The sequence below is a fragment of the Hemibagrus wyckioides genome, linkage group LG08, assembly GCF_019097595.1.
Source record: "Hemibagrus wyckioides isolate EC202008001 linkage group LG08, SWU_Hwy_1.0, whole genome shotgun sequence".
NCBI classification, from domain to species: Eukaryota; Metazoa; Chordata; class Actinopteri; order Siluriformes; family Bagridae; genus Hemibagrus; species Hemibagrus wyckioides.
This window is the reverse complement of record NC_080717.1, coordinates 16,927,542-16,944,040: the sequence shown is the minus strand read 5'-3', so window position 1 is coordinate 16,944,040 and position 16,499 is coordinate 16,927,542. Positions and strand designations below refer to the sequence as shown.

General features: G+C 39.1%; 2 protein-coding genes across 6 annotated transcripts; one reads left to right on the top strand and one right to left on the bottom strand.

The window, feature by feature from the left end:
• The first annotated feature begins 1,210 nt into the window (after positions 1 to 1,210).
• Positions 1,211 to 4,567, top strand: cfap96 (cilia and flagella associated protein 96). Of its 3 annotated transcripts, none has more exons than XM_058396869.1 (8): positions 1,211 to 1,311; positions 1,465 to 1,598; positions 1,763 to 1,982; positions 2,616 to 2,753; positions 3,112 to 3,187; positions 3,287 to 3,469; positions 3,561 to 3,739; positions 3,987 to 4,567. In XM_058396869.1, exons 2-8 carry the CDS (start codon positions 1,505 to 1,507, stop codon positions 4,036 to 4,038), a joined length of 942 nt encoding a protein of 313 aa, XP_058252852.1. In that variant the 5' UTR covers positions 1,211 to 1,311; positions 1,465 to 1,504; the 3' UTR covers positions 4,039 to 4,567. The 3 variants fall into 3 exon arrangements, with proteins under 3 accessions (XP_058252852.1, XP_058252854.1, XP_058252853.1); XM_058396870.1 differs by having other exon boundaries at positions 1,234 to 1,372; XM_058396871.1 differs by lacking the exon at positions 3,287 to 3,469.
• A 147-nt stretch (positions 4,568 to 4,714) lies between these two features.
• On the bottom strand, positions 4,715 to 14,342 carry pdlim3b (PDZ and LIM domain 3b). 3 transcript variants are annotated; one of them, XM_058396866.1, is made up of 8 exons: positions 14,009 to 14,342; positions 10,197 to 10,348; positions 9,755 to 9,839; positions 7,131 to 7,198; positions 6,665 to 6,856; positions 6,301 to 6,428; positions 5,710 to 5,821; positions 4,715 to 5,524 (listed from the first exon to the last, which is right to left on the bottom strand). In XM_058396866.1, the coding sequence occupies exons 1-8, from the start codon at positions 14,099 to 14,101 to the stop codon at positions 5,335 to 5,337; spliced, it is 1,020 nt and encodes a 339-aa protein (XP_058252849.1). In that variant the 5' UTR covers positions 14,102 to 14,342; the 3' UTR covers positions 4,715 to 5,334. The 3 variants fall into 3 exon arrangements, with proteins under 3 accessions (XP_058252849.1, XP_058252851.1, XP_058252850.1); XM_058396868.1 differs by lacking the exon at positions 7,131 to 7,198 and adding an exon at positions 7,632 to 7,819 and having other exon boundaries at positions 14,009 to 14,341; XM_058396867.1 differs by lacking the exons at positions 6,665 to 6,856; positions 7,131 to 7,198 and adding an exon at positions 7,632 to 7,819 and having other exon boundaries at positions 14,009 to 14,331.
• Positions 14,343 to 16,499: the final 2,157 nt, after the last annotated feature.

Genomic DNA, 16,499 nt, shown 5'->3' with positions numbered 1-16,499 from the left:
CATGATAAACCTACTGATATATGTAGCACCTAATTTTACCATTAGGCGTCGGAAAGAAAATGCAGCTCTCTGATATTCCTGTCATAATTACTAAAACGAATATCTGTCTTCCTTTTTTTCATATTCCTGCAATAAACCTTCATTAGCTCTTACCTGAACATGTAGCTAGCAGTAAAACATGAAAATCATCATTCTTACTGATTAAAATCTTGTTTATGGACTGTTAGCAGCTAGCCAATGAAATGTTATTAATTAAATAATGTTCTGTTGTTAATATTAAAGATTACCAGAATGTTTGAACTTCATTCATGAGCATTTATTGTGCAGGATTTGACTTGTATATACAGTAATTATATGCGCTGTATGTCTGCTGTTAACCACCAACGCATGCGCAATTGACAATAAGCTCAAACTTAAAATCCTGCGATGTTTATCCCAACACCAAAGAGCTACTTTTTTTTTTTTTCTGATCCTAAATAAACACTTGTGTCCACTCCGCGGTCAGCTGCATCACGGTGTTGGATGCGGGAAGCTGAACAAACCCACGTATGTTTATCCGGCTGAAGTGAAGCAGCTGATCCGCGCCGCCTTCCCGGAGGACATCTGTAACTATCACGACCCTCAACATCAAAATGTAAACAGAAGAAATCCATTCATCTGGTTGCATATTAGTGTTTAGTGAAATAGAAATAGCCTTTTGGTCACTCTCTTTTCAGGTGGTCGCGGTCACTATGGATGAGCTGAACGGGGTGAATTCGCCTGATCAGAGCTGTTCTAACAACTGACCAAGAGCAGCTCTAACAACTTATATAGTGTGCGAAATGTTAATGTTACATTAACGTTACATTTGGTTTTTGGTCAATGCAATCTTGTTTCCCCATGTGCATGTTTACTGGTTTTCAATAAACTTTCAATAACCTTACCCAGATATGGAGTGTGATGAGTTATTTTGTAAAGATCTGGACCAGAGGACTATAGTTTTGTACACCACAATTAATGGTGGCTTTAAACCACTGTGTAACTACCAGACCCAGGATCTCTACCAGCCCCACCGTATTATTTGCCTTAACTAAAGGACTTTTAACGCCATTGCTAGTTTCCAGGTGCCATTTGTGTGTGTGTGTGTGTTATAGTATCTGACCGCTGTGACACCTCAGCTCAGGGTGATGGCTAGCGGTTAGCTTACACTCGGTACCAAGGAGACAAAAGTACACAAATACCTTCACAACCACGAAAACACACAAGTAACAACCTAATACAGACGACCAACACGGTATATAACGTAGTAAACAAGATTCGTGGACATTAAAAGTAGGTTTTGACTAACTTTTTTATTTCTATTGGTAGTCAGGGAGTAGGGATTTCAAGTAATGTATGTATGCCATTCAATTCAATATGTAATTGGATTATTTTAAAAATGCTTTAACTACTATGTTATAATATGTTTCATTTCTATGTATATAGCACTTTTTTTTACAGGAAATTCCTGCAGAAGTTTGGAAACATGCCTGATGCAAAGTCTGACATGGAGCGAGTTGGGCTCTTCAAGGAAATGGGTTACGTCTCTATTGGGGACAAATACAAACCCTTAATTTATCGTAGGTCTAAATACTCTTTCAATAAATCTCACTGTAAGACAATTGCGTGCTGGAACTGTATATGACTAAACATTGTGATATTTCTTAGACCTGAATTTGAACTTTTATTCATGGTTTTTTTTATTAGAGGAACCGTTTGTATTCCACTTATGTTTTCTTGAAAGGTCCATTTAATGAAGCTGCATATAAAAATAAACAGATGTTGGTCAGTGGGCCAAAGAAGAAATCAGCACTCCAGGCTGGCTACTTTGACACTCAGTTCAAGCGGATCTTTGAGAATGAGGCACTGACGGACCTTATCAAAATCCGGAGGCAGCACCAGATTCAGCAGGCAAAGAAGAACTTAGCGAAGGCGTTTTTACCCAGCAGCGGAGAAAAGAAATTGTAAGAGAAAAAAAAAAGTTTGTCCAATTTCTTTTCAGTGTTTGGAGGGCAGAATGGATAATGTAGCTATTAGGCTGAAGTAACCTACAGGATCCGATTGCGTTCCACTTTTTGTGAGACATTTCATTAGATAAAAATGTTTTAGCAGCCACCTTTGGCATTGGCTGATGGAAAAGGGGCTCTTAGACATTTAAATGCATACTACCTCACGGTGGTAGACTCATTAAAAGTTTACCCGAAGCAGCAGTTAGACTCATGACAGTGACATGAATGTGAGGCCTCAGAGGCCAATGTGATGTAATGGTCATTTTCACTGAGAAGATCCAACACTCAGAATTTCCATTCCATCATGGGCCTCACGGCTCTGGAGTCTGGCCCAAATACTGAGCTCCAGCCAAGGTATCGTCATGATCTTAATGAGGATAAACCACATTCTGCCCATGTTCTCATACTACCACATTACCACATAATACTTAAAACAAAAAGAATTAAACTTGAAAGATCAGGTGCATTTTAGAACAAATGAATATTAATCTATAGTGCAGTCTTTTGTTTTTAAGAAAAAAAATCCTCTAATTGGACAATTTATTGTTTCATCCAAATAAGTTATTTATATTTGTTAATGCTGTGCAGCTCAGGTGTTGGCAGCTACTATGGAACACTTGGAGGTCCTGTAAAGGCTATGAGTTCCCTGGAGATTCCCAAGAAGGCATACAAATCTCCAGGCAAGAACATATACACCAGTCCAGCTAAGAAAGGAAGTGGATATGGGTCAGTAATGACTTTGTCATTCCTACTGGCATGATTTTACTTTTGTGTGTGTGCACTTATATAAAGAAATTTACTTGTTCTGTGTGTTCTTATACTGTCTTGACTCCATGTACTGTTAAAATGACATTTTTTCTCTTGAGGATATCTCAGGCACAGACCATTTTCTCATAACTGCATGGATGTGATTTAGGATGAAAGACTGGGAGTTAAAGCTCAGCGCTGTTGCTTAGGGAGTTTCCTCTCATGGGACATTCGCTTAACTATTTTTAATTCCACTACAGTAAAAGCCTGAGGAGAGTGCTTTCTATTCAGACATAACGGGAACTGAGACTGAGTTATATTCCCATCTGTTCAATAGCTTTCCTGATGTTACACTGTCCAAATTGGAATTGTATTCTTCTGACCCCTATGACCGAGTGAGAGAGCTGCTAAAGGTATACAATTATGCATTTTTTTTAATGTAATGTTGCTTTTTGAGAACCGTTCAGCATACTTCTGCATTGTGAATGAAAGAGGGATAATCTGTTTTCCAGCGTGAAATGGCAACTCACAAATCTAAGATGAAAGGGGGGCCATTTCGTTTGAACCTTCATCCACAGGAATGTTTCGATAGCAATCCTTACAAGCTTAATAAACCTCATCCACTTTCAAACATGCCAGGGGAAAAAAAGACACACTTTGCTGTGCCATTCAAACCATCGTCTCCCAGCAAAAGCGTAAGACATGATATATGCAAGGTTCAAACTCCAATACATTCTTTTTAGTGGTTACTGATAGATTAATTTATTTCTCTACACATTATATTAGACTGGAGGAATGAAAGCGGGAACATTCGATCCCTACCCGTCCCATTCCACAGACCCCTACATCATTAAGAAGTCGAAGTTAGATCCTGTGAGCGCAAATAAGGGATTGAAAATCTTTCACCCATCGCCTGGCCCAAAGAGCACTCCAGTGAAGAGCATTCTCTCTCTCAATGTGAACAGGTAAGACTCCTGCTAAAACAAGCATGATATGCAGAATAAAAATGAGTTTAGCCCATGCCATTAAATTTTAAAACGCGAAAATGTACTTATTCTTCACACTCGACTAGTTTTTAGGCATTGTTAGGAAGATTGACTGTTTTAATCACTGCATTCTGTAAAACTAGCTCCTTATCTAGTCTGATCTTTGCCGGATGTCAGCCTAAGGCAGGATCATAAACTATAGACAATTTTACTACTCTGTTTACAGGTTTGTGAACTCCACCAACTACAATCAAGTCCCCTCTATAATGGCATATTAAGTGGCAATGTCTGGTCCAAGCCATTTGATGACGATACTGGAATCTGTATATAAATTCTTCAGTCTTCTGGCAATGTACTAATGCAAGTATAATTTAATTAATGTCAGACAAGAATGTTATTGTGGCTGCAGGTGTACCATAAACCATACCTGTCATACCTTTCTTTCAAACCTCATTTGTCTTCTCATCATGATTAGATTCTGAAGTATGTCGTCAGTTTAAAAAAGAGGGCAACAAAGCAGGGCAAGGGGACAGAGCTCACTGCAGTTAGATTGTATACCATAACATGTTCATGTGCAAAACATGTACAAGGAAGCTGAGTGTAATATTGCCCTGCCTTGTCTATGTTTATCATTTGACTAAATGCTCATCAATGCTTTCATCAATCATATAATAAAAACGACTACTACAATTAACTACCTTAAATGTTTTGGTGAATTTAATTAACATATTAAACCTGAAATTCCCATTTGGACAGAGCTATGTAGTGCAGCAAGTCTAGTAGCTAAATAACTTATTTAAGGGCTTGCAACCTCCAGTTATATAAACAGCCATTAGACTAGATTATAAATGAACTCTGCTAGGTATAATTATTTGAAGGAAGTGGTAACAACAAATCTCAGTATCTTTATTATAAAATAGTAATAGTCATGAAAATAACAGATGCGGTGCAGAATCCGTCTCAACTGAAAGAATTTATTAAATGGTGTTGCACATGGGAGAGAGGACATTTATGTTTAAGTAATTATTAAAAGATAATATGGCTACAAAGATAGTGTATAGAGTCCATTTTCACATATCAAACCTTTTTAACTCCGGCTTTTTGAAGGTCATTGTGGAGTTTTGTTTTTCTTACTCTGGCAATTACATGAATCTATTAATGTTAATGGTAATAAATACTAGTTACAATGTTTAAAAAAAAAAGCTGGAACAAATAAATAAGACCGTGTGAATATTTGATGCCATATTTTGAATTTGTGTCACTCAGATTTTCGAACAAATAACATCATCTTAACAAAATCATAATGTTACTCCTGAAAGAAGCAGGTTTGTCATTCTAACAGAACTGCAAAAATTGACACTATGTTGGTTTCTCATTAGGCACCTAACTGAGGCACTGAATCTGTCAAGCAAGTATTCTCTTCTATGTTAAAGAGAACTCATCTAGCAACAAAATGTAAATATTTCCCTTAGAGCAGACATGCCAGACCAGCATTCAACAAGCGACAATCTTTCCTACATGCTTTGACGGGTTGCAGCATCAATAGGCAGTGAAGACTGGAGCGGTAGTGTCTTTTAAGCATTAGGGTACACGGTGACCAGATCATGTCCCTCTGGAGGTCTCATTCGGAGTCGAGCGTGAGTCTCACAATACAGCTGGTTCTCCACAAAGAAGTATCCTTTCTGCTTCAGGTTCATGCCACAGTCAGCACACACGAAGCACGCAGGGTGGCGGAACTTGTCCCGGGCTTTGACCACTGTACCTCTGTCAAACAGCCATATGTTTGGGTTTATGTTAGAAATTACATCTCAGCTTAGAATTTACAACTGCATCTCAAAATGGTGTTGTACTATGGAGGGATTGGAGGTTATACAGAGCCTTGTATTTATTACTCTATGGTTTCATGCACTAGGTTGGATTCATACTGGAATATTTGAGGCTGGACTCACACAATGCCATTGCCACATTTGTCACAAAGTGGCAGTTTCTGTAGCGTGGCCGAAGCTGCTTGGGGCTTTGTCACTGGAGCTTTGACACTTCTTGTTACCAAAGGCTTTGTACCTGTCAAAAATTCCCATAGGTTTTTATGAATGATGAGATCTCACATAAGTCTTTTAAAATATCACAATCTGTGACACACTCAGGTGATACTCAACATTTATTTCATCCATTTATATCATTCATTTATCTTCAGTGACCACTTTATCTTGGTAAGGATCACAGAGGAACTTGAACACTGGGCAAGAGACATCAATTCATCCCAAATGGGACACCTGTCCATCGCAGGACACCAGGTACGCACATTCACATATTCAGGCAATTTAGAATAGACAATCCACCTACTAGACTTTTGGACAGTGGGACAAAAACCGACACTGTGACATATGGAGAACATGCAGAAGAAACCCTACACAGGTAGTAACCCAAGCTCAGGAATGAACCAGGAACCCTGGAGCTGTGAGGCAGCAATATACCCAAGAGATGAAAAAGCAACAAGAGATTATAGATTGTATCATTCATACATAGTTCTAGTAACTGACCGTCACTCTCTATGTAGCCCTGCAGGGCCTTGAAGGAGCCGGACTGGCGAGGCTCATGAGGAGTTTCATGATCTTCCTGCAACATTCGGTACACATCAGAGTCCTCAATGGACGTCAGGGGTTTTCCACTGAGAACAAAAAGGACAAAAAGCACACTAATGTTTCAGGTAGAGACTACTGCAGTATAAGGGACTTCAATAATATGTATTCAGTGTCCCAAACACTACTAAATACAGACATGTTAGTTTCCAAAAACACATCATTAAAGTACAAAAATGCATAGAATTTATCAGTATGGTGTTTATTGTTGATGTGTAAGTTGGTTAAGTTGTGGTGATGGGAAGTGTAACCAAGCATGGGTTACCTGGTTGCTGGTTTATCAGCTACAGCAGATAACTGAGTGTGCTGTAGAGCTTCTGATAGACTGGGATCTGAGTACAGGTTAATGGGGGAGTTATACTGAGTGGAACGAGCCAGGGCTTCAATCTGACTGCGTTTAGTAACTGGTGCAGTCCCCTGAACTACATTTGGCGTCACCCTCTGAGATGTGTTATCTCTGAAGTCAGGTTATAGAAAGCCCAGTTGGAAATAGTGTTGGTCAAAGGGACAGCAAGGAGCAGCAGGAGGAGAAGGACCAAAATGACAGGAAATAATGAAAAAGAAGGTTAGAAAATGAAGGCTTTAACTTCTACTGGTAAATATGTTGTTCAATATAATACAGTGTCTGAATCTGACAACTATTGTTGGATTACAGTTGAACCGAATATTTGAATTTGATGTTGTTTCTCATTACAGAAACAGGTGAATGAATCTAGTAATAGTCTAATAACCTGCTTTGACCCCCGGGTGTGAAGGGCTTTGGCCTGACATTAAACTTGTGTTCGAAATAGCCAAGGTCCTGCAAGACATAAGAAGGGAGGAAGGAGAGTTTAGAGAGCCAGTTAGAGGTTGACAGAAAGAGAGCAGAAGCCCTTCTAGGTCTAACATTGACATACCTGGTTTAGTGATCTACTGTTCTACTAAGCAAACTCAGTTGAAGCTAACTGGGTAAACCAGAGCTATACCTTGGATATGAAATGCACTTCCTTTTTTGTTTTATTTTCCTCTCTCCAATCCAAACAGCATAAATGTGACACACCTTGAATTGCTTATTTGCTGTGAACCTGGATTGGATGGACCTCAGCTATCTAGCAGGACCTAGGAGAACTTCTGTCCCAGCAGAAGATGTATTATAACACAGACACGTGTTAGAGTTCAAGCAGGTTAATCCAGGATGAAGACAGATTAGTGAGGTTCTTTCAATAGCTGCTGATAGTCTGACTGTCACTCACCCATTGGGCCTGTCATGCACCAGGCCACGGATTTGTCCATGCAGGGCATCCTCGATGTTGCCCTTAGAGTAGAGGCCTATGGGACTGTTGTAAGAAGAGCTCACCACCTGCCTTTTGTCATCCAGGTTGGCAGCAGCCACAAACGGCTGTGCTTTTCTGTTATGGCCTGTGCCTATTGGCTTAAATTCCTGTACGTTTGGACACATACACACACTGCATGCTGAAGCATTTAACAGACCATACATTTTTAAGGCAAAATCACAACATAACAGTGCACAGTTTCCTTTTACAAGTTTTTGCTGATATTCATGATCATGTTTTGTTTTTTATTCAGCTTTTAGAATAACAACCACATAAGAATTGATATTTCTTCCACTTTAAGATATTAATTCTCTTCACATACCTCTTATTCATTCATTCATTCATTTATGGTCATGATGGATCTGAAGCCAATTGGCTACGGTACCATACACACACATTCACATACTTATTAAAATCTATGGACACTGGAGCTACAGTATAAGACAGTACTTAAGTTTAAGGAGAGAATAAGAGCTATCCACTGTACCATCCTGTCTTTTATTCCCTTTTCGATTAAGGATAAACCCTTATTCTGTCCACCATTTATGTATGAGAAATAATGACGCATGGTGCATAATCACTAAGGTATATAATCATTGTGAATGTTCATTTCTTTTTTAGTCTTAGTCTGAATAAATCATTTTAGTATCACCTAATGTAATCACATTGTTAGTGAAGTTTAGATTATTAATACTTAACTCGTTCATCTGATTTTTCTCTGATGAGTAGAAAGACTTGCAAAGCTTATAGATTACACACAGTCCTGGTGATACATTTTATAGTAGAAAGAAATACAGTCATGGCAAAAAGAAAGTACACCCTGCTTCAATTCTAGCAATTGTTTTTTTCTTCTATAAACAAACTAAGAATTTCTGTTGACAACATCAACAAAAGTTTTCAGTATGTAGTCATTTTTTCACAAAAAGTAGACCACCATTCAGAAACCAGGTGGAGAAAAATAAGTATTCCCTTCCAACTTCTGCAATTATTAAGAGAGTAATTAGCACTGAAATGTTATCAATGAAATGCCCAATATTTCTTATTAAAGAACTGTGACTATCTCTATAATAGAAGAACGTCTGACAATTTCTAGAGCTTTCCTGTATGTACATTATCGCAATAAAAAGGACGTGTGCCATGACCTCAGGAATTTTTGTTGGAGAGGGTTATAAGGCCATCTCCAAACTATTTGAAATTCACCATTCTACAGTGAGGACTGTTTACAAATGGAAAGCCTTCAAGACAGTTGACAATCTTCCCAGGAGTTGGCATCCCAGCAAATTCAATCAAATGTCAGAACATTTGATGCTCAGGGATATAAAGAAAAACTCAAGTGCTGCATACTGTGCCTTACTGTGGCTTCTGTACTCTATACAGCTTTCTTTTCCCCCCATGGCTGTCATTGCTAACACTAAGATAGCCATAGCTATAAACTGGACTGGAATTCTAAATATTTTGTATGGTCCATGTTTGTTTTATATGCCGCTGACAATACACAATGGTGTGTGTCTGGATTTCATTAGTCTGAGGTGGGCAATCATGCTGGTGCAGCTTTGACAGCCCAAAAGACATACTGTTCACTTTAAAAAGTCTCATTTTTTCACCTGTTTCTAATCTATGATTTAGTTTTGAAGCAATTTCCAAACAAATTGAAGGGGAAATGACAAAAAGATGGGGAAAAGTCAGGTTTTTGCTTAGAGGTGATAAAAGTCTGGAAATGAGAGAAAATGAGTGGTTGTAAAAAGAAATTGATAGAAAAAGCATGCATCCACAACACAAGTATGGATCTGTCTAGAAGCAGATTGTTAGCCATGGTTGAAGGAAATATCCAGGCAGTTAAGATTTTTTTGTGGGTTCTCTTAGCCAAGAGTAAAACTACACTGCTTGTAAATCAAGAAGCACTCCTTTCCATCAAATAAATCAGAGCAATGGCAATCAATCTATGTACTTAAATATTCAAGAAGAAATACACAGAGAAGCCTCTGTTACACATGAAAGCAGAAAAGCATGACTGTGCATGTGGCCTTTCTTGTTAATCTTACTTGTTGATCTGCTTCCAGGTTGACTTTGAATGGGTGTGCTTTGCCTTCCTCCATCACTTGTGGTGACCAGAGTTTGGTTTCAGGCCTGCAAGACATACAGTGTATATCTAGTCTGATAAAAATGTGACACGATTTGATCAATTTGGAAGAAGTTTAATAGCCTCCAGGTTCTAACCTGCATCAGCAAACATCAAAAAGGGCAACAAGGACTTTATTATATCTATCAAACCCTGACTGTACCATCATACATTAGCCATCATCAACTTTTCTTACTTTTGGTACCTTTTAGCACATGATCCAATAAAACAGGTGTGGAATAATAACAGGAAAGGTATAGATTGTAACCTGACACAAACCTGGAGTTTCGCTCTGAATCAAAGTGATAATGGTATCTTCAAAAAAAAAAAGTAAGTCTTTAATGTAATGCTGTTATCATCCTCACCTCTCTATTTTGAGGCAGAGCTGACTACTGGAGTCTTTTATCTTGTTTTGAGCCTCAGCGTGAGTCATTCCCTCGGTTGGGACTCCTTCAATAGCCAGGATGACATCTCCTGGGCACAGGTTGACTTGCGAGGCCTTACTGCCAGGAGTCACCTAAAAACAGTGTTTAATGGTGAACTTAAAAGTTGCAAAGCCTCACCATCAGGTTATAATCTGGGAAAAAGCCATGATTCTGTTGATGAGGTTCTTATAAGAAAGAACTCATGAACAGAATTCTATAGTTATCACTTGACTCTTCCATGCAGAAAGTCGTCTATAAATAGTGAAGTGCATGTGTCAATTGAAGTGTAGTATCACCCACAGCTCAGCCCATTGGTGGCTCACTGATCTAACCTCTATGGCATTCACTGCACTCTAGCAGATCTGTCTCTGCTTCATTAATGGATCCTGACATCATTCCTTACTTGTCTCATCCTTCACTCTTCTTATCCCTGACCAGCTCATTTCCCAGGTATTTTTCTCCCCCTGCAGACATTTATCTCATTTGTCTGATGTGTTGGGCTTCTACCTGAGGCAAGGACTAATCCGGATTGATAAGATCCTACTCCCTATCATCTTTCAGCTCTGTGCCTCTCCCCAGAGGGATTTAAATCTTGGCAACTATTAAAGACCAGAGGGTTTGGTTTCTTGTTGTTGGTGTTAATGTCTTGAACATTTTTGAGGTTTTTATTTTGATCTCTTGATTTATTAGCTGAAGACAGCATCACGTAAAACAGGCCTACCATCATCTGCTCACCAGACCAGAGATTTTGATGAGGCAGGCTGTTATAAGCAAAGCCTTTTGCTGTATTGAAGGTAGGATGTTGACTGAATGCTCCATTGTTAAACACTTTATTGCAAACACCTGGCTCTATTGTGCTAGCTGAAAGTAAGGATAATTGCAGTAGAAATGTGCACCAACAGCACTTTAGAACAAACAACGAAAATCAGATTGATCCCATGACACCACTTTAGCAAATGACCAACACAGATTTCTCAGATGCAAATGAGGATATAGAGCAGCTGCTAGCAAGGCTGGACTGTAAATACCATAGACAAACACAGGGGCCTATTTTGTTTGTAGGGAGCACCTGTTGTCTGGGTTCTGACTTCAGACTTCTAAAACAATGAAGGAAATACAACATAAAGGTTCAGAACATGCTACATTTTAAACCGTCATCATGGCACAGGATGAATTTGTCACAGACTTATGGTTGTCATATAATTTCCTCTCTTTTTTTTTCTTTCCTTGCACAAAATGTCTTTTGTGTAGGTTGATATAGGAAGAAAGCAGCAGTAACGTCGCTGCCTACACACAGTTGAGGGTTGCCATGATGTCATCACACAGGCATCAGTGTTAAAAACCACTTTGCTTGGTGTATTTTGTAGAAAGAAGCAACACAGCTGTGTAAATTAGACTTTCATTTGTATTATAGTATTATATCTGTGATTATGTTAAGTCGGCTTCTTACAGTTCTGACTCACAGCTAACTCGCATCGTAATCCTTCTGAATACTGTTTTCTTTGAATCTGATCTTCCACTTGACTGTCAGTAAATACTGCAAGGAAAAGCATTAGACTGGAAGAATTACATCACTAATTCTGTCTGCTGAAAGCGTCAGTCTAACCAACCGCAGACAGAAACAGACTCTATTATTCTATCGCATAATAGAATCTTATGGTTACCTGCTGCTGTTTTTCAGTACACAGTTTATAAAATGTCGCAACTGGGCCACCGTTCGGGGCTTATCGTTTATGATTTAATCAGAGATCTATAATTAGTATTCCCTAGCTATAATTCAAGAGCAATGCTAAACTTGGACAAAGTGCATGAATGAAAACCAGGTCTCATGCTGCCTCAGTCACTTTTCATTATACTATTCATTATGCAGTCTTCATACACCGTTAGTCCATCAAAGCCTATGAATGGTGCATTGTGTAGGAGGTATAAAAAAATCACCAGCTGACACATGAGATGAGAGTTTTAACAGAATGCGTCTGAACTATGGCGACAAATTATTAAGCTATTCCATTAAACTGCAGCTATCCTCAAACATAAAGCTCTATCATCATGAACACAGGGTTACACAGCCTCATACAATAATTATCACAGAATTCAATCATTTGCTATAGTAGCTCAGTTCAGTGCAGCAGTTGATGATGAAAAAAAATAGCGATATAATAAAGTAACCCCTGGCCAATAGGACCAGGAGCCTGATATAAAGCTAGTTTAAACAACAACAACAAAGAAAATGCTAGAAACAAGCAAAATATAGGTTTGCTGTTCAGTACCACTTAGTTTATTAGGGTTATATAGCAGATTTCACAACATATTGCATGTACATTATGTCAGTGCTAACAGCATGCTGCAACTTTATGTTGCAATATTAAACAGAATGATTCAACTCACACTAAATTGATGTAAATGTAATACCTTACTAATCTACATTGAGTAACAGCAATTGTCTGTCAACTGCAGAATGCCAAGACTGATTACACAGTTATACAGATTCAGAGCTGCAAGGAGTTACTCAGGAATAACTGTAAATTCCTCAAGTGAACGAACAAGATGACGTTATTTTTTCCCCCGGAGTAACTGTATCTACTACCACTTAGTTAACCTTTGACCTTTCATGGATTTCCTCCTTCAGCAGATGGTTAAGAGGCTGTGGGTTTGAGGGACCAACAAATCACCAAGCAACAGGTGTGGAGAAGAAGACTGGAGCCAGATTGTACGAGTGTGTGTGTGTGTGTGTGTGTGTGTGTGTGTGTGTGTAGGTGGGTGGGTGGGTGGGTGTGTGTGCGAGGCATGATTTTACTTTTTTTAGTGGGGACCAAATATGCCTTCAAGAATAGGACAGGAATATCTGACCTTGTGAAGCAAAAACAAAACCCTTTTGATTATTGATGTTAAAGGTAGGGCTAAGTTTAGATGAAGGCACAATTATTAATTCATTATTTAATAAGCTACAGTAAAATGATGTCAGTGGTTCTCATAGAGAGAGAGAGAGAGAGAGAGAGAGAGCATTACTCTGGTGCAGTGATATAGTTCTTTCCTATATTTAGCAGTACCATGAGTGTTGGCAATTCACACATTTCCAGGGTAATAAATGTTATGAAAACCAACCAGAAAAGCTTATATTTATAAAAAATAAATAAATTAGTGGAGCCATCAGTGACTGATTCATCAGCTGAAATCTAAGCAACATAGGTTTTATATGATATAGGTATCATATGTTAAACACTGCAGGCTTAAAAAAATTGACATAACCCTGCTGTCCATATATTCAAACATCTGGCTGATGCAACTGCTAGAAGATTTTAACATTTTGTGATTGTTCTTTCAATATAATCTAAACTTTTAGATATTCTTATTTTACCATACTGTATTTTATCATTCCCCTAATGTGGGATATTATAATGCCACAGACATCACTCGAGTGTAAGAGTGCAAATTCCTTTGCTCCATAAAACAAAGTTAATAGTCTGTAAAAACATCTAACAGTACATATAGCATATATACAATGCGTTACATAAACATATTTCATATACTCCATATGTATCCCTCTGGCTTCACACTCCTGAGTTGTGTCATGTCCAGGACTTAAAGAGAAAAGCTGTATTGTTTTTCAGTTCAACCCACTTATTTCTCCTGCCTGTGCCTCTGCTGCCCAGCACATCTAAGACATTCCTATCTCTGTAAGCCTCTCAACCCCTGCTGGAGTGTGTGATGAAGCTCAGACTGTAGCAAAGTGTCCGCTTATTATCACTCACCCTGGTGATGGTTAGAGGTTGGTTGAAATCTTTGCCACCACACAGTCGAAATCCCCATGGGGCAGGCCCTTGCAGTAGCACGTTCTGCGGCATGTCTCTACTTTGTTCTGCTTGTTTTCTGGCTCCTCTTTTTGTTCTTGTCTTTACCTTCTTTACCCAAGGACAGGGCAGCAGGAGAAGCAGCTGCACGACTGCAAGAATCAGCTGTTTCTCTGTATCTAGACACACCACCACTGATTGGCAGTCAGTGCCTGTGCCTAAATCCCTTTTATGTGTGTGTCAGTCAGTGTGAGGTGGATACCAGGATGCCCCACCTCTCAGAGTGAGATCATGCAGCAAACTGAAGGTCTGAGGTAGTGCACTACAGCATGTTCTCTCTCCTCTCTCTCACACTCTCCCTCTCTCTCTCACACACACTCTCCCTCTCTTTCTCCCAATTTATCTTGCTACTCATCCACTCACTCCCCTTACTCTCTCTCTCACGCTACTACATGACACTCCAGCGTCTACACTAGAGTTTTCTTCTCTCTCTTTCAGACAGACATCTGTGTAGAACTGACAGGAACATCACTCATGCATCACTCACCATATCAAAGATATGGCATGAGTCAGAGACTTGGCCTACAGAGAAGATCAGGCAAAGCATCAGCCTGCCACCTCAGCTGTTCAGCGCAAGCTTGAAAGTGTCAGAAATAAGGAAGCTACTGGCTTTCAGTAGACGGATCATGCAACTGCTCTGGGTTCAGAACTGGCAGATGGAACACCTGGAGCGAAGCATGAGCTCCTCTTTCAAAGGCTGCATGCCACAGTAACAGTATGCAGGTATCACATAGCACCTGAGAGACATTTTTACCTATTCATCATTCCTGCATGATCTTACATGTGGTTTCCATCCCGGAGCAACCACATAAGACCTCAAACTCGCCATTTATCTTAAGACATCCTTATGTATATAATCTGTTTGAATGATATTATCCATGGAAAACTCCCTTTAGCTCATCAAATGAAACCCAAGTTTCAACAAAATAAATCAAGAGTCGCTCTGTACTTTATGACAAGAGAGGGCCATCTTTACTGCGTATGAAACATTAAAGGGTGGCTGTTCTGTTTATGAATAGAGATCTCCTTGATTGTGTTTCAGACTTGAACAACTCCTTATTTGGTTGAGCCTCCAGACTATAGTACTGAACAAGTGTATTCCTCTCTCTGAGGAAGGATGATGCTAGGACAAACAATTTTGAGTTTTATTCGCCTGATAAGTATGTTGTTGTTGTTGGGTTTGTTTGTTTGTTTTTTTAAATTCCATTAGATGCTAAAATAACATTTTTATGCAACATATTCTAAACATTTCTGTCACCATCTCATACTGACAACGCGTTTGTTATGATGAATTTTAAGTCAGTCCCTTTGTGAATCACCTTTGCCTATTTAGCTAAATGCAACATGGATGCAGCAGTTGCATAAAACTAAACTTTGCTGAACGAAACAGAAAACATTTAGACAGATTTTTCCATGAGGACCTGGCAGAGTGCGCAACTAAAGAATGGGAAGTCACATGTTCAACTTGTAAGTGCAAATTTCCCATAAGCCACTGATTACAACACTGATTCTCTGATAACGTAAGTGATGTATCTCAGTATGGGACACACCCTTTTGTAGTGTCCTTCAGAAGAAATAAAGCATGCCATGTATGCTGCAAAGTCATCTATTCAGTCTTGGTAGCTTGTGTTGGACAAGGAGGCCTGGTTTGCTGTTGCAGTCTCAGTTAATCCCAAAAGTATTCAAAGTGGTTGAGGTCAGGGTTCTGTGCAGACCACTCGAGTTCTTTCACTCCAATCTTGGCAAACTGTTTCTTTATAGTCCTTGTTGTGTGTATGGGGACATTGGCATGCTGCAACAGGTTCGAGCTTCTTGGAGGGAAAGACATTCCACAGCATACAGATACATTCTAGACAGTTGTTTGGTTGGGTGTTTAAATAGCCGTTAAGAAGTGTAACAATACAAAATGAAAACATTAATTTCGGTATCCTGCTATGAGATATTGAAACCAGTGAATTGCTGTTCAGGCTTCTTTCACAGACTGATGCCAAATGTAGCTGATCAAACCAACATGTTTGTTTGTGAGCCCACGCAAAACACAATGCACCATTGTGTGCTTAGTCACATCACATTTATAAAATCTTACTTAGATGTCCAGTACTCATTGCTAAATATTCTCTGTCTATATTCCCCAAAACAAGGCACAAGGCTCAAGGCCACTTGGGTTATTCTCTAAGTGGAATACACATAAACACACATGGGGAGCTGCATCCCTGTGTAACAACAACTTCCAATATTCTTTGTGAACAGTGTTATTTCACGAGGCACAGCCCATGATACATTATAATAGCAGCCATATGCAGACAACTTTAGTATCAATGAAGGATTACATTTTAGTAAAAGCTTAGCATTGTCCAAAAGAAATATCACACATGCTTACTGACACACTCTG

Coding starts and splice junctions, on each gene's coding strand:
- cfap96 (XM_058396869.1), top strand. CDS start 1,505: ATGCCTGATGCAAAGTCTGACATGGAGCGAGTTGGGCTCTTCAAGGAA. Junction 3,188..3,286: donor GAGTGAGAGAGCTGCTAAAG/GTATACAATTAT, acceptor TCTGTTTTCCAG/CGTGAAATGGCAACTCACAA. Junction 3,740..3,986: donor CTCTCTCTCAATGTGAACAG/GTAAGACTCCTG, acceptor CTCTGTTTACAG/GTTTGTGAACTCCACCAACT.
- pdlim3b (XM_058396868.1), bottom strand. CDS start 14,101: ATGCCGCAGAACGTGCTACTGCAAGGGCCTGCCCCATGGGGATTTCGA. Junction 10,349..14,008: donor AACCTCTAACCATCACCAGG/GTGAGTGATAAT, acceptor CACTGTTTTTAG/GTGACTCCTGGCAGTAAGGC. Junction 5,525..5,709: donor AAATGTGGCAATGGCATTGT/GTGAGTCCAGCC, acceptor GCTGTTTGACAG/AGGTACAGTGGTCAAAGCCC.